At 43.9% G+C, this 22,421-nt stretch overlaps 1 protein-coding gene across 2 annotated transcripts in view; it reads right to left on the reverse strand.

Annotated features, from left to right (window-relative positions):
- The window catches only part of rxraa (retinoid X receptor, alpha a), a 98,823-nt gene that overhangs the window by 3,792 nt on the left and 72,610 nt on the right, over positions 1-22,421 (reverse strand). The window contains exons 4-9 of one of the 2 annotated variants that reach the window (XM_076757805.1): positions 17,168-17,318; positions 14,388-14,567; positions 9,379-9,548; positions 3,798-3,927; positions 2,176-2,308; positions 135-226 (exon numbers count right to left, since the gene is read on the reverse strand). In XM_076757805.1, coding sequence (XP_076613920.1) covers positions 135-226; positions 2,176-2,308; positions 3,798-3,927; positions 9,379-9,548; positions 14,388-14,567; positions 17,168-17,318 — 856 coding nt within the window. Of the gene's footprint in view, positions 1-134; positions 227-2,175; positions 2,309-3,797; positions 3,928-9,378; positions 9,564-14,387; positions 14,568-17,167; positions 17,319-22,421 lie in introns of both variants that reach the window. The other variant, XM_076757804.1, reaches the window with a different exon arrangement.

Below are 22,421 nucleotides of genomic sequence, written 5' to 3' on the forward strand. Positions count from 1 at the left end.
GTAACCAAATTCAGGCTGCGTCAATGAGGGAACGACAAACAGTACACGCTCTTTTAAAACCTCTTTGAAACACCTTATTTACAGCTCCTCCCACCTGCTGCAGCGTATGAAGGCTTACGTGTAGCGATAGTTACCTGGGTTGAAAAGGACTATGGCTCGAAGGCACCCCAGTTCTGTCTTATCCATCTGCATGTCCCTCATCTTCGACACCAGTTCCGTGAGCACTCTGCACAGAAGAGACGCACACACACAAAACCACAAAGTCAGAGATGTGGCTCATTCAAAGTCAGCCTGTGCAACCCCTTCTCGGCTACTGGACCGTGTCTGTATTATGTCAGATGAACTAACGAGCGCCACAGAGTTCAAGATCACAGCAAAACCGTTTGAGTCTAATTGGTGTATTTTCGCAAATGACACACCGCCATCCATGTGAATGATCCAGACCGGGACATTCAAAATGGCTTAACGACTATCCAGCTCCAATCTATTTTTAAAAACAAATACACACAAGCATACGCTCAGCCCACATAGGCACAGTTAAGATCAGTGGAAAAGTTTACGGCCCTGCAAAGTCATTATATTTAGTACACGCTTTTCATAAAGGGAAAGCCACAGAGTAAACACAAGCTGTAATCGAACACTAGCACTCCCACTGTCTGTGTGTGACATCACTGGTGGGAGTGTCAGCGCGTGGAGTCGCTCGAACTCCTCACCCCTCTTTGACTCGGTCACACCCTCTCCTCTGCCGCTCTTTATTTTCCCTCTACGCACCCCCCCCCCACCCCCGCCCCCACTCGGATAGTAAAGTCAATTGTGGCTCTTAGCTCATTCTAATTCAATTTGCTCCGAGGAAGAACAACAGGGCTAGAAGAGGAAAGAAGAAGAAGAAAAAAAAGAGACTCAAGTGTTTAAGTTAATCAGTCTCTTCATTCGAGCGGTGAAGAGAGAGAGGAGTAGATAAAGAAACTATCAGTTCTCTGTATCTTAATGCTCGCCACGGTTAATGGCCAGAGATGGAATATGTCCTGTGGCTGTGAACACTGATGACTGAGCGCAGAGGCTGGTGATCAGAGGGGGAGGCAGAGGCACCAGAAAAGAGAAGAAGATGACTGCTGCTAATCTGGGTTTGATGACAGCGCTTGATAAATTATCTGAGCTATTAACTGATGACCAGAATGGTTGATTATCAGTACAAACCGAAAGTACTTGATGTGAATTTTGCTTGAATCTTTCATGGCTTTCCAAATTGTGTGTGTGTGTGTGTGTGTCAGTTCAGCTCGAGGTGTGATGCTGCTGAACAGACGCCGCACACTCGTGAGATTTCAGTCTGTCAGACAGCTAGAAAGTCAATAACAGCCACCAGGGTGGTTCCTGCACACACCCGACTTCACAATGACTGACTTGTGCATGGATTTTTTTTTTTTTCCTTTTGGACATTTTCTGAGCAGTTCAGTGTTTCTGTGTGACCCCCCCACCCCACCCCCCCACCCCCGATACACACAGGTGTACATATTTAATATACTGCAGTCAATCAATAGTTCCTGTGTTGCTTTCATGAAGCACGCTTGAGACTCCCAGGCTATGTGTGATATGTCAGTGGAAGAAAGCTCGCTGTCATACACTGCAAATCATGGCACCGCTTTCAAGTTATTTATTCATGTTTTGTAGATCTATAATAAGGCATTAATAACTTGTGAGCAACTTAAAAAGAGAAAAAACAAGAAATGCTGCAGCATCATTATTAATGACTAATCACTGATTGATAAAACAGTAACATGACAAACATGAATGAAGTGTTGTCAGCATTCTTTAATGCTTTATAGATCAGCAATAAGGCATTATGAGGTCAACTTCTGAGCTTTTATGATGGAGGAGTCTTAAACGGCTTACTGATAAAGCATTTACTAATATATACATGAGCATTAGCAAAACTTAGCTGCATCTTAAATATGTCCAAAATTATGTCACTTTGTAATAAGACACTCCTACAATGGCTAGTATAAATTTACCTGAGTTAATCAGCGATTTATTAGTGCTCTCACCCGCTAATAAAGCCATTAGTTCCAGCCAATAAACCAGGTATGAAATATGAGCTGTTAGAAAACAGTACCTATAACATGATGAAAAATGACAGCTGCGGGTTGCTCTTAGTTTAAACAGGACTACAATAATGACCTGTCAAAGATGGCTCCCACTCCGGCACTGTGGGCGCTGTTGCGGTGGACATGCAGCCCGGTCGCCAATAGGATCCCGTCTTTAATCGCTATAGAGCGGTGCGAAAATGATGCAATGAGGAGTTCATTCCAACCTGCGGCAGAGATGGGGAGAGGCAGTGAGGAAAAGTATGAAGGGAAGAAAAAAAAAAAAAAAAAACACAAGCAAATCCCGGTACAAAAGTTCACACAGCATTCAAACAAAATGAAACTGACAACAAAGGGGGAATTCCAATGAATCAATTAAGCTGCGCGGTAAAAGCGTGCAGCTTTCTCCAGCGCAGGCATCAGGTTATTACCAAGACATCTGAATCACGCTTTCTGAAGAGACAAGCGTGTAAAAGGGATGAACTGCGCCTGCCACCACAATAAAGACAACAGGCTTGATGTGCCAAAGCAGGGGCTTGACACGGAGAGCACTGAAGACACAAGACGCCGCCTTTTGAGTGACAGGGCTCCTTTAACTGTTCTGCCTGGCAACACTCGCCTCTTCTCCCCAGAGTTGAGTTGGGCATGAGAGGAGCCGGGATGCTTTTATCTGTGATACAGCAGAACTAAAGCGGTTATTTATAGAAAACCTGAGAGCCGAGAAGAGACGAGCTCTCCAGAATAATGTCTCTCTCTGCGTCGCTGACGTCTCTCCATCATTGTATGTGCGAAGGATGAGGAATGAAGGGGGAGATTTTTTTAAGCATGGGCTGGGTGTGTAATAGCATTTTTTCCCTCAAGGTGGATTTAGAATATAATGGTGTAATTTGGGGCGACAGGCAGGCAACAAGGGCAACGTGTTGGGAGAAGCCGAAAGACCTTCCTGCACGTGATGTTAGCGAATGGACGAGAAGTGACGGATGATTCACCGTGTTTTTAACGTCGCTGCTCCTGCGATGCTGAGCGGCCCGCTTGTTTTTCCACAAAAAGCAGATACACACACAATGAGCTGTTGTGACCTTGGTGGGTCTGAGTCTCGTCTCGGTCACATGACCGAGAGAGTTAGTCATGGTTACGGCCACATTAGGCTCCTCAAGTTGTGCTTTGCTTAGATATTTCAAGCTAGATACAGACAGAGAGCTCATGCTAGCATCTGTGTGTGCTTTCTCATGGAGGGTTTGTGCAGTAACTCTGCCAAACTTGTTTTTTATCGGTGGTTTAATCCGTCACAAGAGCTGAAAACGTGTGTGGGTGTGCAGGCCCTTTAAAAAAAAAAAAAAACACTGTTCAGCATTAAAAATATCAAAGAGCAAACTCATCTCGCCACGTTTGTTCTGACAATAATGGCTAAAGTAGTCACGAGGCATTCGTCAAAGTAGTGATTATTTGTATAGTATTTGATCTCAGCTCCTGGCTGCCGTTTGTATCGGTGCATTTCCTTGAATCAGAATCAGAATAGGCTTTACTGGCCGAACATGTGTGCACATACGAAGGATTTGACTCTGGTTTACTCAACATACTTGCATAAGAAAAAAGGCACACAAAAGACTATAAGTTAAATAGTGCAAATGTAGGTTGTTTGGTTGGCTTTAAAGCTGCTTTTTAAGGCTTTTTATCGGCTCTTTAATTGACTTGTTTCAGCACGTTTAGACATACCTGCTCGTAGAAGGATGACCTGGTCGTCCAGTGGCAGTTCAGAGAAGTGGGGGATCCTCTTGGCCCACTCCACCAGGGTAAAGAGCTGTTTGTCAGCCGCCTGACAGATGTTTGTCACTGGGTCGTTGGGCTGCAGAGAGACACAGGCAAGCAGACGCAAATCTGAGAGTCAGAAATTCAGGTAATGCAGAAAATGAAGAGGTGTCAGATTGTCCTTTCATCGTGTGTGTGTCTCTCTTTTGGCTGAGAGCCTGGTGTCAGGTCGGGCCACGTGCACATTCACGCTCGCATGAGCACTATGCTATGAATAACATCCTCTAAAGAGGAGCTTGCAGGAAGACAAAACAAACAGCGACTCTGTCCCAGCTCGTGGAGGAAGTACCTGCAGAGAGCTGCCGGCGAAATAACGACTTTCACCAAAGAGATTCTTTCTTCGGGGACCTTTTAGCCGACACACAAATCAGCCTTTTGGACAGCTAGTGGAGCTCAAGAGGCCCGTCCCTGACACTCCGCTGACACTTCACAACATAACAAGCGCTTAGGAGCTCAGATGGGACTCTTATTACCAGGCTGAGCAGGGATTTATAACACTCTGCAAATGTGCAAATGATTGTGTGTAATGATTATTCATGTTTACTCACAGAAAAACACATAATGACTGTGTGACTCCGAAAGCAGTCACACAGTAACTGAGCCTAAAGTCCATTATCTGGAACTCTGTGGCTTCATTATCTATCAAAAGCTTATTGAAATTAACAGATGGGAAATGTGCATCTATTCTTATATTTCTAAGTATCTTCCAAGTAATACGATTTCAAAAGATTAACCGTCACATTTAAAGTCAGTATTTCTGAGAAGAAGGAACACATTCTACATAAAGGATAAATAAGCAGTTCTCAGTAATGGACTGGGCTGTCACTGTACATTGTCTATTTAGTGGCAAAACAAGAACATAGACTAGTTCCTGTGTGAAATGAAAGGTCCAGGGGAACCGAGAGAAAGCCACAATCTTTCCTTAATTTCACTTCATTAGATCTACTTAAGCCTTGAGGAGAGATGAGCATAAAAGCTGAAAGGAGAGTCTTCCAGCTCGCAGATATGGACTTATCTATTATCTTAATGTACGTTATGTAAGAAAAAAGCCTCCCTTCACTCGGGGGCTTACATGGCAGAGGTGTTGTTGTGAAAGCATGCTCCACCAAATACAAAAATGTCTTGAATTGGAAGAATCTACCTCCTCACACCCAACGTTTATGTTTGATGAAAAGAATTAACCAAGGTCAGCTCCCTTATTCATCAATGAACAGGGCCGTAAACAGGACTTTAGAAGATACGCAATGGTCCAAAAGCTGGTTTCTAACATTTTTAATGCCAGGGATGACATTCAGTGGGCTAAAATTGTTGAATTAGTGCATTTATTCATTTGATTTTTCTTTTCTTGTCTTAAAAAGTGTCAAATTTAAAGCAAGCTAGCCAACAAATGTCTTCCTTAAGAAACTCTTGAGCTGATCATTTCTGTGTGTAATTAAAGTGCCAGTCCAAAGACAAGGGCTGCTTGTCCTTAACTGTCTTGATGCATCAGATTGGGAGGCATTATTCCTTAACCAACAGGGAGTTTGTGAGCAGCGGTGGAATACTAATGCAACAAACATACAGTATGACGAACTCACGAAAATGTAAATCCATCTGGGAAGAAAACAAAAAAAAAAAATCCCCAACAATACTGTCGACTTCTGACGAGTAATTTCTCATCATCCCAGGAGAACACACCCTTGATGTGTGTGTGTGTGTGTGTGTGTGTGTGTGTGTGTGTGTGTGTGTGTAAACAAAGACTCTGTGCACACGCTTTGCATAATTTTAATTCAAGTAAACATCCTTAAATTCCACGTATCCCTGTGTGAACTCGCACTCCGACGGAAACCGCCCAGCAACTTCTCCCCAACTTCCCTCTTCAAATCCCACCGATCGATGCTAAAAGCTCGGAGGATCCCGACATCAACTGCGGCTCTCAGGAGAAGATTAGTTCAAGATGAAGGAGAAAACAAGCCTCCACTCACAGTCTCCTCTTCTAATACGCAGGCCAAAGACTATCCCTTCCTCTCCTGCACGTTCCCTCCCTACGGTGTGAAACTCACACTGACTGCAGAGTATCACAGATATGAAAAACCTAAACCAGACACAAAGCCTACAGTGTTTTGAAAACTCTTTTTTTCTTCATGGGGGGGGGGGGGGGGGGGGCATCCTATGAATATTTCAGCATCTGATCTCCGTGGGAGACGTGGACGGCGCGACAGTTTTTCGTGAGCTGCACTTCCTCTCGAAAAACACATAAACAGATTCGGCTAATTCACTCCAAAGGGCAGCCCCAGCCAAAACAAAAGACAAACAAAAAAGGGGCTTCGGTGTACGGCGCGGTCGAGCCACCCCTCCTCATAAGAATACATGTCCCAGGGTTCTCGTTAAACACGGCGAGCCTCATGAATGTTGTATGGCTATCTTAGCCGTGTTTACACTGACCTGGTTTCTTTGCCTCTGTCTGCGGAGATGACAGGGGAGAGGAGCTTACACTCTCCTGCAACAATCCCCGGGCATTACATTACTGTACTTACTGTTCAAGTCACAGAGCAGCATTTAAGATGTTACTGGGCCACAATGGAAGAGCCCACTGCGACCTGTGAGGGAATGGCATTAACCTCCATGTGTGGAAGTACAAAAGCCCACTTGGGAATACCTTGCAACCCAACTGTAAGTGTCAACTTCTTCCACTGTAGGGACTGCAGCTGGAGGCAAGTGAGCAGGAGGACGCTTGGACAAAAACTTAGAAGTAAGAGAATAAAGTTGAAGTTCCTGGATTTTAGCCCCTTTTGCAGATTTTTTAAACGCCTGCCACAAACAACACTGTCTTCAATCCCAGCAAATCAAAGGGTTTATAGCCACGCACGCTCCACCGCCATGGTCGATCATCCCTGCAACTTAGAGAAATGCCAGGCTTGCATACTGTCCTATGAAATTTTCATCACTTGGAGGAGGGGAGACGAAAGATTTGCCTTTCAATTTTTCATTATTCTGCTTGAACCAGACTACACTAGCGTGACAAGCGAGGGAAAATTGGGTACTCACACAGATCGGTATGAAAATGAATTACTCCAGTGTCCCACTTTTTTAGATTGGAGGAAAGAAACTGTCCTCATATGGGGATGAATCATCAGCTAATTATCATCTAAATAACAGCAACACTTCCTGCCTTAAGTTCAGGGAAAGATAAGGAGCTCAACCTTTATGTAAGTTCTATTAATTCATGCATAGATGGTAGAAGAGCCATCCAGAAATAAAGTCAATGAAGTTAGAGAAGGAGAGGAATACATAGAAAGAAAGAAACACTCCCAGGATTAGCGAACAACAGTCCCCCCCCCCCCCGGGCTACCTCCAAGAGACGTCCTCTCCTTGCCTGACTGAAGGCAAATTACTAACGCCTGTTTAACTCCTGTTCTAGGTCACCATGAGATAAACACACTTTATTCAGGTTGGCCAGACCCCGGCCATTAGACAGTGGCGGTGGTCTATTCATGATGTACACTCATGGCCTGAGCCCTGTGATCAATTACAGCACGGGGCAGCGCCTCTGAATGGAGACCTCACAGTGGGAGGCAGCGGGGACGGGACTCAGACAGAAGGGGAGTCCTTGTGGTCAGGACAGCCTGCATGCCGATACTCTGCCAACATTCTGGACTCCAGCTTGGTCAGATCAAAGTGTTTTCTTGCTTGCTCCAAGCAGACACTTTCAGTCCTATTTACCCTGCGTCCCCGACACACTGCTGCTGGACTGCGGATGGCTGCAGACAAACAGACATGTGCTCCACGACTCGTAGCATCGTCGGCACATGCACCTGTCGGCATCGTCAACATCAGGGGGAGGGCGTAACCAAGCAGCAAGAGTTGCTAGTGTATATAGTGTATTGTTCAAAGAAACGAGATATTCAGGAACCCTGAAAGAGGATGATGCATCAAGTGATTACCCAAAGTTATGTGTGCAAAACTGCAAATACACATAAGATCGCTTTTTATTTGATAGTATATGTGTGAAGCAGAAACAAGTTACGTTACAAATGAATTTATGTTTCTACTGTAAATTCAACTTGCGCAGAGTCAGTGGGCAATTTTGTAGGTGCTCAGATAGCATGATCCTGACATGATTCCACTTAAAGTCGATCCTCTCTCGCGTACATCCATTTATCAGTCCTGTTTTCATCTGTCTTCTGCAGGCAGCGGGCATCGAGGGACCAACCATGCCTGAGCCCAAACACACTCGGTGCATTAGTGTGTCTGAGCTGCCAGCCGCTCCCCCGTGACTCTCCACTCTTTCTCCCTCTCCCTAATGTCAACGCTCATCTCCTCCGTTTTCATCTGGTCTCCCCCCCAAAAATAGCTCCCATTTACTCACATAACAGCCTTCACTTTTCTACCTTTACTTCACAGGACATTTCCCTCCCCTGAAGCAGATGAATTGCAGAAGAAGCGCCCCCCCCCCCCCCTCCTTCCTTCAGTCTCACCCTCCGTCCCTCCTCCCACCTCCCACCGCCTCCTTTGGTAGGCTGCTGCACAGCTCCACTGTTTCTCATGTTCCAGCAGAATTCCTGAGAAAGCTGAGGCTTTGTGGGATGCTTTCAGGAACAGTCTGCCTGTTGCATTATTCATCACTCTTAGTCTCATCTTTGTCAAAGACAGCCCACAGTGCCCAGCTGATACTGAGGGGATAGATGAGGAAACTCACAGCTGCGTGCAGGAGCTGATACAAGGTGAACAGGTAAACCGGTGCTCTACACCTCAAGCAGTCACCTCCAAAGGGACTAAAAAACGGAGGACACGTGTTGATTAACTTCCTGACTGACTAGACTCCACAACAAAAACAAGCAAAAGCTTAAGGGTGAGGCTGGACGTTGGCTGCCCACTGGGTTAAAAGCAGAGAAAAGAATTCACTCCGTTATTCTGAGTATGACTGCACATGACAAGAAAGAATCTTCTTCTCTATTGAAGCTTTATTACTGGAAACAGGGAAAATAAAATGCTTTTCAAACAGTGCAGTTCCAACAGTCCCAATTCCAATCGACATGACAAGTCTAATTGGATAATAAGTACCATATTTACAGAAATGACAAAAGTCCACATGCGCCAAGATGTCAGTATGCAAACTGTGCCGTTTCTGAAAATTGAGATATAGGAGCTACTTGCAGCTGGAAAAAATAGAAAAAAAACAAAAAACATGTGGACAGTGTTGGGACAGCTCCAGGAAGATTCGGGAAAGCAGAAAATAAAGCATATGCCATAAATCATAAATCTTAAGAGCATTTTACTTTCTCTTCCCTAAGTCTTACTGGCAGGAGCCTTGGACATAGTTACACTTTGACTGTCTTGTACCATTACGTGTTAGTACAAAATAATGCATTGAATTCTTCCATGTTAAGTATACAGCAGACTGTATAGGGACACATGTCAACATGCAGGTAGTTGACTGTGATGACTTGTTGCAGAATGACACAGTATGTGAGTGTTTGCCAGAGAATGCATTAAAATACCAACTCACCGAGTTGGATGGCACACCGAGGTTGGTCTCAATGTAGGTCTCGGTTTTGGGTTCCACCGCCTGCTCGGCCTCCAGAATCTTCTCCACGGGCATGTCCTCGTTGGCGCAGCTGGTGGACTCCACCTCGTTCTCGTTTCTGTCCTTGGCTCGCTGGCGCTCCTCCTGAACGGCTGCATGTAACAAAACTGGTTCCGGTCACTACTGCTGTTTTCTGTTTTTTTTTTATTTTTAACAATGTCAACATGTTAAAAATATCAGCCTCTTTTAGATAACTTTGGTTTTACAGTATATTTACTGTTTGGATCCCCTCACACCACTTTCAGCACAGCCTTGTTTCAAGTAGCAGCATTAACTGGCTTAGCTTAGCTATTAGCTGCTGAGTAAAGTGGAACACACAACAGATATTTTTAAGAATTTGGGAATATTGGACTTGCACTTATCAGGTGAACACAAACATGACTCCAAACAAAATACTAAATATTACTCTGCATCTACAAGCAGGTAACTGTTTCCTATCATGTTAGCAAAAGCCAATAGCTGGCTGTTTCAGTCACTTCTGCCCTCTAGTGGCCAAACATTTATTAATGCAACTTTAATTCTGCAACTTCAACTGCAAGTGCATTAAAACACTTAAAATGAAGCCCCTGCAATGGGCTGCTGAATTTAGCAAGTCATGTTGTCTGTTATTTTTAAAAAGTCAGTCTCCCATTATAAGTGACTCCAGCTGTTGTCAGATCTTTTTTTTTTTCTTTTAAACTTCTGCAACAGTCAAATGTTCTTGTTTCTGGTGCAAACATCTGCCTTACCTAAGTCTTGTTCAAGACACTGAACAAGCCTCATTTTTGGAAGCATTCTCTCACAAAGGGAACTGCATTGGTAGATTTTTTTTTTCTGCTCTGAACAAAAATAAATTATGCCGGATGAATCTGAGATGAAATGACTTGATGAAGCAGATGTCTTTTTGTTTTGCAAAGCAGTTGTGGAAAGAGCTTCCGACACTGAATCCTCCCCTTTGATTAAATGCTTGAAATCTTGCTGATTCTGACACAACAAATAGTTCATAGAATGGTACATATCAGTACAAAACTGAATACACTGTTGGCCCTTGTTTGTAATGGCACACACTTATACATGCGATAATATGCGTGTGCATGCTTGAGTGTGTGTTTGCTTACCCACGCCAAGTGTTTGCATGTGCGAAAGCCTGCTTCAGTCAGTGTGTCTCAGTAAGCTAGTGAATAGTGCATGACCCTGTATGTATTATGCCTGTAAACATATCCAAGAGAGTTCAATCATCAATAATTGCTTCGACAGTGCGGATGGAATTCATTTTGGACCTTAGACCTACATTATGCACAACGCAGCAGCGTGCAAATGCTCAAGGACTTCTTTCAGCTTCCTTATCAAAGAGATGTGTTTTTCCTGCAGTGCTCAATGACAAACAGCCAGCTTCTTTTATACACAAATCATTTATAGACACATAAATAATGTATCGCCTGTCACTACTCCTCCATGCCATGCGTGGTCGCCAGAACAGCTTAAATGAAAAAAAAAACAAAACACAAATCAATGAAGACTTTGTCTCGTGCATCTTTTTTTTCCTCCCGACATGTAGAAAAAAAAAAAAAAAAATCTAGTTGAAGCAAAACCGCGTTGGTTCTGTCATTTGATTGGCTTGGCGAGGAGACACAGGAAATGGTTTGTGTGCTGAGCAGACACTGAGACTCACTGTGGCCAAGGCAAGAGAAACCGCACGTCGACCCTCAAGTGAGGATGGAAAAGATGCATGTGTGTGTGCTTTGTCTTTTCAAAGGGCTGTAATTTGCTTAATTCAAGACACCACGGGAAAAGCGCTGCGGCTTTTTATAAGTTTGTCCTCCACAAACGGATTAATAACAAGTTTTGGACGCAATGTGTTGAATGATAAAGAGCTTTTGGAGATTCAGTGTCAGCATGCAAGCTTACATACACACCTGAAGAACCATGCACACGCACACACACACACATCACACACTCACACACACACACACACACATCACACACTCACATACATCACATACACTGGGTTTGCAGAATGATCTGTCTTCTTATGTTTCCCCTACTCTGGTTTCTATTCCAAGTCCTGAATCAGAGAGGCTGTGGTCTTGTTCGGGGGGGTTGGGGGTGGGGGGCAGGCGTTGTTAGAGGAGCAGAGGGAAAGGGGCCCCATTTTAGAGGAACTGCTGTCTGGCGGTGGAGGTCAGCCCAAGGGTAGAATACTTGTGTTGGAGTCAGGGAGAGGTGAGGAGGGCTGAAATCATGTTAGCTTTATTTCCCCCCCTCCCCTCTTCTCCTCTTCTTACTGGGAGAGCATAAATTCATTTAATCCTGTTTTTCTGTGGATTCGCTTAGCCTTTTGGGCTACTGCTGCCTTGTTCTCTAACCACAGCCCTCGGGGTGTAGGGGGAGGCTTAGGCAGCACTGCGAGTGAGGCGAAAGGCAGTAAATGATAATATCCTTGAAAGGAGTAAAGAGCCCAACAATGATATAAATAAAAGCAAGAGGGAGGGGAGGCCAAGTAAAGGTCAAGACAAATTGGCCTTGGATAGGAGAGCCTCCAAAACGGTTTTATCCAAAAAACATGGAATCTTCGTGTTCGTACAGCTTTAAACTGTGGAGCAACATCCAGCGCACATGCACCTGCACACCTGGTTAACACCTGCCATCTTGGCTCCCCTGGCTTTACAGCACATCGCTCAGTCTAATCTACGCACTCTATATCTGTATTCTGTGTCCGTGGCCACCGTAATGGTGAGAGGCAGTGATTGATTTGTTCAATGTGCGAAAGAGTGCTTAACAGCAGTGCTGAGAGCGCTAATATTTTTAACACCCTCGTGGAGTGTTAAAATTCACACCTGACTGCCTGTTTTTTTTTTTTTCCCCTCAGACAACCAGACTGATTCCTTATTGGCTCTGAAAAATCTGTCTTTACTGTACGGCCCCCACAGGCACACATGGTATTTGGCAATTTAGTGTTTACAAGTCAGGGTCGCTCTCAAAGAAGAGCGACAAGCGCGGCATCAAACAACGGCAATCATTTTCAACAACGCTAGTACTCAACAGCCAGCCAGTCTCATTTATTGCCAGAATATATAGTGTATGCAATCAATCATGAAATCCATAAATAGAGAAAGTCTGTGTGAAAAAGCTTCAGCCCCTTCTCTCGACATTGTTCCCTGTTTTGACGACGATACGTGGCTGAGGCCTTTGCTATTGCTCTTTAAGTATTTGCACAGAGACCCTACATACCATTAACAGACGTGATAAAGTCCTTTGAACGTGTGAGCCGCAAGTTTATTTCGAGAAAATCTTTCATGAAATGTCAAGAATTATGAATCACTTTGCTGATTCAAATAGTTTTTTTCTTCACTTAAAAGACTCGTAGTCAGAAACTATGCAGTTCATCCAATTCTCTTTAACCATTCGCTGTTCAAATTAGTAAGTGAACGCATCACAGGTTACAACATTTGGTGATCCAGTCCAGTCAGTTCACTTTAAGGATTCTCTTCATTCATTTGCTGCCTTCCACTGCTGTTCCCTGACTACCTTCTGGAGGAATTCACATGTAAGAGTCCTTCATCAACACAGAAGTCGTGTCATTGTGGGGGCTAAAAGCAGCATGGCTGAGAGCTGAGAGGGAAGTCAGTGTGATATTAATGGCAGTCAAACCTTAACCTTGTAAATGTTACAGTGGATAATTCTCTAATCCCCAGTCTCTACCCAGAGATGACAGGGCTTCGGCGTTGGAGGAGGAGTGATTTAAATGTGCAGGATGTTTGATTGTTGTATCTTTAATGAGTTCTTTAATGGCGAAACAAAGCCCTTCCTGTCCACAGCGGGATGATATGTTACCTGACTCTTCAAACTTTAAATGATAGGACAGGAAGATGAAGTCCCCGCTATGACCAGTGAATAAGAATGAGCATGTAAAGAGTCAGCTGTGTTCTTTGATAATATTATAGCTGTGGTGGCCAGAGTAGGTGCACTGTTGTGTTTATGTTATGGATGGCTGCTGCAGTTCGAATGGAGTTCTTTAACCACAGTGACAGGACATGATTTAAAGTGAGTGTTTGATTAACAGTCTGTCCTCCACAACTGCAGTACGTGCTCTATGACTCACCATGAGACTGATTAAATCAGTGTGTCCATTTAAAAAGAGCAGCAGAATGATGCATTCCAGTAGCCTCTAATTTGAGGAATGTGGTGCACGTTTTCATCACGCCATGCAATTACAAGACATTATCCAATTTGAGTTCTCTGATCAAATTTTCTCCATTGACTGTCTCGCAGAATAAGCACACAAACAGTCTTCGCGTTTGTGAAAACAAGCCGGCTGCGATAACTAGGTAGGCTGTCCCACACAACTTCCAGGTTTATACAAATAATTAGGAGCACAAGAGCACGAACGCTGACATTCAGTTCACACAGCCCCATTGTTATGTTTTTATTCCTTCAGTCTACATCAGTGAGCTCCCTGAGGACTGCCTGTTCTCACAAACCCTCACTCTGTTTCCACATTCAGCCATACTGCAACAGCTGAATGCATTATTTCCCAAAAAGCAGTGCTTGAAGCAGAACATTTTTAAATGCAGTGACGCCTATGGCTGCAATGCACAGCATGGTGCAGCACAGCGGAGTCGCACCTCCGAGTGCTGCTGGAAAATTGGATTGAGGCAGTGAGGGAAACAAGTTGCTTTACTTGTAGGAAGCAAGCAAAAAGGGACATCTTCAAACCTGGAAGTCATATCTGAGGGGCCGCACGTTTGCTCTTTGCAATTGCGGAGCAGCATTTCAACTAAACTAATTAAAAACAGATTTTTCTGAAAAGGACAAGCGATCAGAAGGAGGCACCATATTTACTGCGATTAAACAGGACCCAAATTCTGTGTCTAAATATTTGTTTATGCGGATGAGCACAGACTTCAGGGAATGGGTAAGTGGGACTTTATCCTCAACGGTATGTGCTGTACCTTCTCTCTTCATGCCCATGGCTAAACACTTCTGGTAGCGGCAGTACTGGCAGCGGTTCCTCTGGCGCTTGTCAATGACACAGTCCTTGTTGTCACGACAGGTGTACGTCAGGTCTTTGCGCACTGTCCGTTTGAAGAAACCTTTGCAGCCCTCGCAGCTGTACACCCCGTAGTGTTTACCTGAGGAGAGAGAGGGACGGAGATGGTTTGTCCAATGCACACAAAGTCTGAAATCATATTTTCCCTTTTGTGTCAGTGTGTTAGGTGGTCAGTTTAGTGACAGCGCCACAGCTTGATAGACGTCTGAGTAACTGTCAGTTGTGTATCTTTCATTGGTCTACGTGGTAATTGGTCTGTAACCCACACCAGCAACAATCTTGGAGTGCACTGCAGCTTTAAAACTAGAGGACAGAAAGCCTTTAGAGTCTGAGATGAACATTCGACCACACAAACCGCGTGCAGCAGGGGTTCTCAAGGTTTTGATGAAGCGTGCCAAACTAGGGAGGCAGCATATGATCGAGGGCTGTACGAGAAAACCATGGATCATAGATTTGTGCTCCGGTTTTGTTCTCATCCCTGTTCCGAACAATTCCTTCTCTGTTATTTATGAAGTCCATTCATTGTTGCTCCAGAGTTGTACAAACTGTTTTTTGGTTAGCACTTTGCTACTCAGACCACCAGAGAAGATAAATAAAGCCTCCGAGCACAGTTAAATGAAGCATGACTTGCTATTAAATACTGTTTTGATTTCCCCCCTTGGGTTCATATAGCAGCGATGACGCAGGATGATGTTGAAACTGTCCAATGAATTGCATATGCAGCTTTATCTCAGAGCTGAGCGTTTTTTATGGTTGTTCCCAGAAAAAAACGTTTAAACACAGGGCTAACTGTTGACTATGTGAAAACAAAGAGTTCAAAATCTTTGCAAAGGAGGCCACTGTTAAATGTCATTAGCCTCTGGCTAACAATTAGCCATGGGTTAAATGTTCTTGTGGTGAAAGTGGTTAAGCAGGCTTTTGACCAAGTGATAGCTGATGATTCAGAGAACCCTGAGTGAGCCTGCACTGTGCGAAAGGCCAAAAAAATGAAAGACGTAAACATTTTCTGGATGAACTTTGGTTACACAGATCTGTGCAGACTCAGACAAAAAGGACTCATTTGAAACTGGCGACAGAAGAATGAGTCGTTTCGAGTCCAGAATGAGGCAACATTTCGGATCTCCAAAAAGAGGACAGAGGAAGAAGATAATAACATGACAGCCGAGCTGACAAGATAAATATGCAGCCATATACAGCCACAAAAAACATGACAGTAGTGTCAGCAGTGTCAGACGTAGTGGCTTGTTTTGCACATTCTAGAGAGACATTGCATCAAGTCATTTCGAGCTGATTTTTAACTGTTTGCATCACTCAGGGGGCTCCTTTAAACTTCAAAAAGGTCCCACAAGGTTTCAAATGTAATTGCCTTGTAAACTATCAAGTGACCTGTTATGTATTAAGTATTGAGATGAGCCCTTAAACACTGCACTGCATGTATCTTTACAGCCCCATCTGACGGTGTTCCAGCAGAGATGTGGCAGTATTCATACTTGCCCTTTCATTTTGTAACAAAACTCACTGTCAGACGGTGCTCTGAAACAGGCTTCTCTCAAAATCCGCTTGTGTTTGCCTCCACCGACATTTTCTACAAGCAGCGGCCGCTGCAGAAAAAACAAAAACCTCTCACTCACACCATGATGACGCTGCCGTCACCGAGCTTCACGGTAGGGATGCTGTGAGATGAGTGATGGGCTGTGCCCGGTTTCCCTCACACACAGAGCTCCTCTATTTCAGTCCAAGCTGAATTGAGGTTTGGTTTCATCAGACCATACAATCTTTTGCCTCATGATTTCAGTTTCTTTCAAGCGCCTTTATGGTGCTGCCTTCATATGCATTTTCTCAAGAGTGGCTTCTTTCTGGCCTCATTGCCATTTAGCCCAGTTTAGTGAAGAATTCTGCTGACTGTTGTCCTTCCAGGATAAGATCTCCCACTGCAAGGAGCTGCAGTATGTAGTTCTGCCAGAGTGGTCCGTGGGGTTGTTCCCTGACCAAAGTTCATCTTTGGATCTTCTTTGGAGGTTTCTCAGTGTGGTCAGAACAGCTTTGGTGAGATGCTGGGTAGTCCCACTTTCTTTTCATTTGGTAATAACTGAGTCTTGTGTAATTCCAGCTGTTGAGAAATTATTTTTATACCAGTCCCCACAATTCTTGCCTAAATTATGCATAAAATGGCCTGGACTTCTTGGTTAGGCTTCGACTCATGTGCACGTTTTAAACAGCCTTCTCCAATCAATTTAAGTTTTGTCATTTCATATTTATAATTTGAGTGTGTTCAGAATTTTAAATCAACTTTGACATCATGGCTCATTTTGGACAGATGAGTCACAAAAAAAAAAAAAATCATAAACCAGATTTTTCCTGACTCATCTGCACATAATGACCTATTTTTATATGAAGCTGTAACACCGCAAACGGTGTAAAAAGGCAAGCAGTTTGCAAACGTCCTGAAGGTTCTGTACCCTTTCATTATTTTCCTATAAGCTACTGTTTCAAAAAATGACCAAGAGTAACGTCATTCCATTTGAAATACAACCCCAAAAAAGTTGGGGTGCTTTGCTGTATATCCACCATGTCAAAAATGAATGAAGCTGATGAGGCAAAGCATTAAATACACTGTCTCTGGCATGTTTTTAATGGAGTATATTGTTCTGGGGGTATTCATCACAGTCTGATGTCACTCACCTGAGGAGCGGTCACCACAGATGGCGCAGATGTGTTTGGTGAGCGACAGGGCCGTGCCTGAGGGCTGGGCGGGCACTTTCATCACGCCGTTGAGGCCCAGCGGGGGCTTAATGTCCTCCGTGCTGCTGACCGAGTTCATCGGAGAGTTCAGCTGGAACATCAACACACACAAACACACACGCCGACAGGTCACAAAGCAGGCCCCGTGAACTCAAAACAGGCGACATCACACACCCCACAACACATGCTTGTCATAGCTTAGCTGGTGCGGCGGAGTTAGCGGATGACATTGAACATGGAGCGAGGGCCAGGTCTGTGAGTGAGGGAGAGAGAAGGTGTGGTGGAAGTAAATCTGAATGCAGACTGTCCTGAACAGTCTTCTAAAAGCAGAGAATGAAAAGGATGTTTTGACTTCTGATACTCAATACAGGCGGTCAGCAGTCGCACCAGCTCTTTTTGCCCTCTCCCATTGCTCCCTCTTTCTCTCTCCTCCCTCCCCACTTCAGATCTAAATCTAGCACAGCAGGATCCTGCACCACTCCACCCCAGGAACTCTTTTATTCATGCTCTCAACAAGCCCCGCTGGCTCCCAAATGTTCAGCACTAGCATAACTCCACTACAAAATTTAACAGTACAGCAGAATAAAGAGACGGCATTTGTTTTAGCAGCAGTGCAACTGCACCCTCAAGTCTTACTTCAATTAGTGCCCCCCCCCACCCCCCCACTGAAAAAAAGAGCTTTGAAAAAGTTAATCTCAAAGTGACCTCTCTTCGGCTCTTGCTAAAAGTGGTGAGCAAGGGGAGACTAATTATCATAACTAGCACCATGCTGTTTCCAGCCGAGATAAACATTTGGGGGCAGGATGTAAATTATTCCAATACTAAATGTACTCGATGGAACAGAAGCTAGCTGACCAATAGCCCCGTCTCCTGAAAAAACTGGGAAACTAAAAGCACCAGCCTGCTTATCTAGGCTGACGCTACAATGACGTTACAGTGGTGGAAGAAAATGTGAAACAACTGGGAATATATTTTGACAAGGGAACCCCCGCCGAACACACCCACAACTGAGGGGTGAGAACAGAGTTGGCAGAGCCGCCACATGGGCTCATATAGCCAAACGTGTTTTCATTAAGTTACCACATATGAGGCGTGTGATCACACAAACTTGTCTTAGCTCTAAATTTAGCTCACAATGTAGCAGAAAAATCTTGTTTCTGTCTGCGGGAATCCGGAAAGACAGAAGGACCATTTTGTTTCTAGAATGACAAGACATACATGACAGACGCCCCTCAGCCACGTTTACACTGACCCCAGTAATTGCATGAGCGACACAATGGAACAACGTAGAGATACACACTCCACAGCAAACGGTGCATCATCAAATGTCTGGCTCATTAATCCATCGACAAAACAAACGAATCACTTTATTAACAAGCCGAAACACCCAGAGCTACGAAAAGTCCCACTGTTTCCATCTTCTGACTTTCTATATTCAATGATTAATTAAAAAAAAATATATGATCAAAAGCACAAATAATATTTCCCTGCATCCCTAAATGAGAGAACTGCATCCATGTTTGCATGCCTTGGCGTGTGTGAGAGATGTTAAAAAAGAACAGTTAACATTGATGCAGCATCCTGATGTTCAGTCCCCTGTATGGGTCAAGCTCCCAGCAAGCCTGGATCCTACACTTCCCACAATGCTACTAATCAGCATCTTTTGTTAGACCATGCCTGCCTTGTTGACATGACTCCTCAGAGCCACAGAGGACATTTACCGCCGTAATCACACGCTGACTTGTAAACCGAGTGGAGTGGCCCTTCATGCAGGGCTCTTCTCCTTGAGTGTCTTGAACAGGACTGTTGTGATAGCCATTATCTTACAGCTCTGCTTCTTTCAAGCTGTCATGTGCTCAAGACTGGAATAGCTTCTTTTTTTTGTTAATGCGTAGCGCCTCTCTTCCTTTAGCACCTATTACTAAGCTGAAGCACATGCTGCACATGCAGATATACTGTCCATGCACGCACAAGTTCACCAAAACCGAAGCATGCAAGCGTGCACCATGCACACACTGTGACTTCTGGCATCTCATTTCACCTTACACTCTAATATTTTATTCCTCTTAAATGTCAGCGATGCCGCATATACATTTTTGCTTGGAGCTCCAGTATGCGTACATTGAGCGAAATATTCCAAACCCCGGCGCATTACCATCACATCAAATAGAAAATTCTAAGATGTCTTCTGCATCATTTTCTACACATTGCCACGTAATTCAGCATGACATATGTGGCGTCATGGGAACTTGACTAAGGTACCTGACTAGAATTTCCAATATAAAGCTTTATGTGGGCTTGGCTGCATTTGAAGGTTCCACCGGTGGGTTCAGTGGGTTGAAAAGGTTAAAGCCCTCAGCCACATGAAAATGTTCAATTCACACCCCGACACCCACCCCCGGACTGCTCTTCACACCCCGTTTACACAAATACACACCGAATCCACCACACGCACACGTCTTAAGTTTCAAATATGATGATTATTTTTAGGTTTTTACCTCGCGGAGCTTTCCATGTGGTATTGTATACATTATTTCATTGCTAATATCAAGAGAAAAAGAAGGAAATCTTATGCAGATTATCAGCCAAGTGGGCATAATTTATATCAAAATGATTCAAAATGTGTCATTTAAACGATCAAAGCTAATATTATACACGCGTTAGAGTACAAGAACAGTTATTATTGTATAACTTTATGTGGCAAAATGCTCCCTGGTACAGGAAAAGCTGATCTCGGAGGGAATAAGACGATTTTTGAGAGCACCTCTAAGACACAAAGGCACCGACACAGCTGTATCATTTGTTTGGAAGCAGCCTCGGCGGCATGTGTACACACCCACATCTCTGCATATTCACCCACATGCAAACACGCACACAACATGAGGTCTTACCTCAGTTAAACGTCTGAGTCTAGTCTTTTCCCCTGCAGCGCAGCACTAACAGAGCTGTCTCCTTTGCTGATATCGTCTCTATCAAACCCTCTGTATGCCTGACAGAAAAGACTCTTCTACTCACAATCTATTTTCAGTAAACCTGCAACTCAATCTCAGCAACATTGCTCCCCACGTTGGGGTGGGCAGACTAGGGGGCCTTTCTTTCTCTTCTGCCCATGGCAATGGAGGCAAGGCGGGGGGATTAAAGCGGCTCAGGACTGGCTCTGGAAATAGAATACATGCACCCTCCCCTACAACACATACATGTGAGCCTTCACAGGGAGGTATGCCAGCTGTGTCTATGGCCGAATGGTCTTGGGAAACCCCGTCACAAATTTTTTTTTCTTTTCTGGGCTTCAGAATTTTATACTGAAGGAGAGACACAAATGAGGAGCATTTAACATCAAGGACTGCAAATGTAGGACATAAGATTCCCTGCAGTACAATGTACAGCACGAGTGCCTGAAACGCTCCAGCTGAAAAACACTGTTTCATGAGCTGCAGGTGTTACATAACATGTGGAGAACATTTGATTGGTACATCCAGTACAGAGGGGGTCTCTGTCTTCTTGTGGGTATCAGATTCTGCACAACATTGATGTTTGTGATTGTATGTCCTGTGCCACCCGCTGGCTTCAGCAGAATGCTGCAACATTAAAACATGCAAAAGGTGATGAAATAATATTTCCTCAAAGGGGTGCCACGACACTCCGGGATGACTGTTTTTTCAAGGGTGTGTAGCTTATTGTCCTGTGGATTAACCGAGCAGCAAACTTTCAGCATCGCGGTGCTGAATGTTGCCGTTTATGTTGCGGTTGTTTGCTTGGTTAATCACTCGCAAAGGTCCGGTGAAACGCCTCAAAAGACGTGGATCATCTTGAAACTTGACAGGGTACATTATTTACATTCAGTTGTCTTATGTGAAACCGTCAATGCTGACTTAACAAGTGTTAGTCGTGTTGCTTGCAGCTGTTACTTTAAATCTATCACCATGGATTTAAAACAATAGTTAATGTTACACCATTTCCACCATCAGCTGACTCGCCTCTTCCCAACTACAGACAGTTAACAAGCCATTTTTTTTCCAGCTTCTTCCGGTAAAGTTCTTTCATTTTTCATTCTTATGAAGAACAACTTTTGTTTGATTGATCTGAGCACCTGCAAACAACCCAAAACAAAGGCATTTTGAGTGTGTATTATAGTGCTTCCTATGCAGAAAATCACTGCCCTCCATCTGCAGTTCACGCCACAACAAAAGAGTGACGTGACATCATCTGCAGCCTATTAAAATCCATTCAAAATGATACAGGTTAATCACACCTGTTGTTTGCGGCTGGAAAAAAAAAAAGATACTGTTGCGTTTTAGTTCTTGTTCACACAGAGGAAGTTATACAGACTGACAGGTAACTCGCTGATTGGACAGCTCTTGCATCATCATTGCCCACAAGGGGAAATCAAATGCCTGTGAAGTACATTTATATTGTCTGATGTCACTATGAACTCAGAAGAAATAAATAATTACAAGAATTATTAGTAGATTTATTATTAGCCTGCAAATCAGCTGCATGTTATGAATAATGACTAACGGGTTGAGACAGGAAGACACAAAGGCGTCTCCTACAGTAATGATGGGGCCCCATTTCACAGAGTAGGATACAAGCAGCAGTCTTAATCATTTGACCTATTAATCATGGAAAATACCCACGCTGACGTGCATACACGTCACTATGGTTACCAAATGATTTGCATGAATAATTGCATTGCTTATACAAATCAATTACACGATCTCTTCCTGAACAGATTTAACGATGAGCAGATGGATTCATTAACTTCTGAAATCATGCTTAAATGACACAATCCTGTGGCCGACTTGCTTTCACACCACAAACAAACCGCACTAGAGTCCACTTGGAAGTGGACTGAAACCCACCTTGTAAAGTGGTCTCGGTCCAGTTGTTTGGTCTGCACCAGGGTTTGATTGACAGCTTTTACACCAGGCCAACAAACACTAACCGGGCAAATGCACCAGAGTCTGTTTTGCCCCAAAATATGAACTTATGAATTATTATACACAAATGGTGCCCTAAGAGGTTACAGAAGGGTTGGTTTTGTAACAAAACAGGACAACAAACCACATGTTTTCTGTAAGCAAGAGCAGAAACTAATGATTATTGTCCTTATACATTAGCTATTAACTATATTTTCATGAATCTCTTGATCCAGAAGGTCTCAAAAACTGGCAAATAAATGTCCAACACAAGT

The sequence above is a fragment of the Chaetodon auriga genome, chromosome 19, assembly GCF_051107435.1.
Source record: "Chaetodon auriga isolate fChaAug3 chromosome 19, fChaAug3.hap1, whole genome shotgun sequence".
NCBI classification, from domain to species: domain Eukaryota; kingdom Metazoa; phylum Chordata; class Actinopteri; order Chaetodontiformes; family Chaetodontidae; genus Chaetodon; species Chaetodon auriga.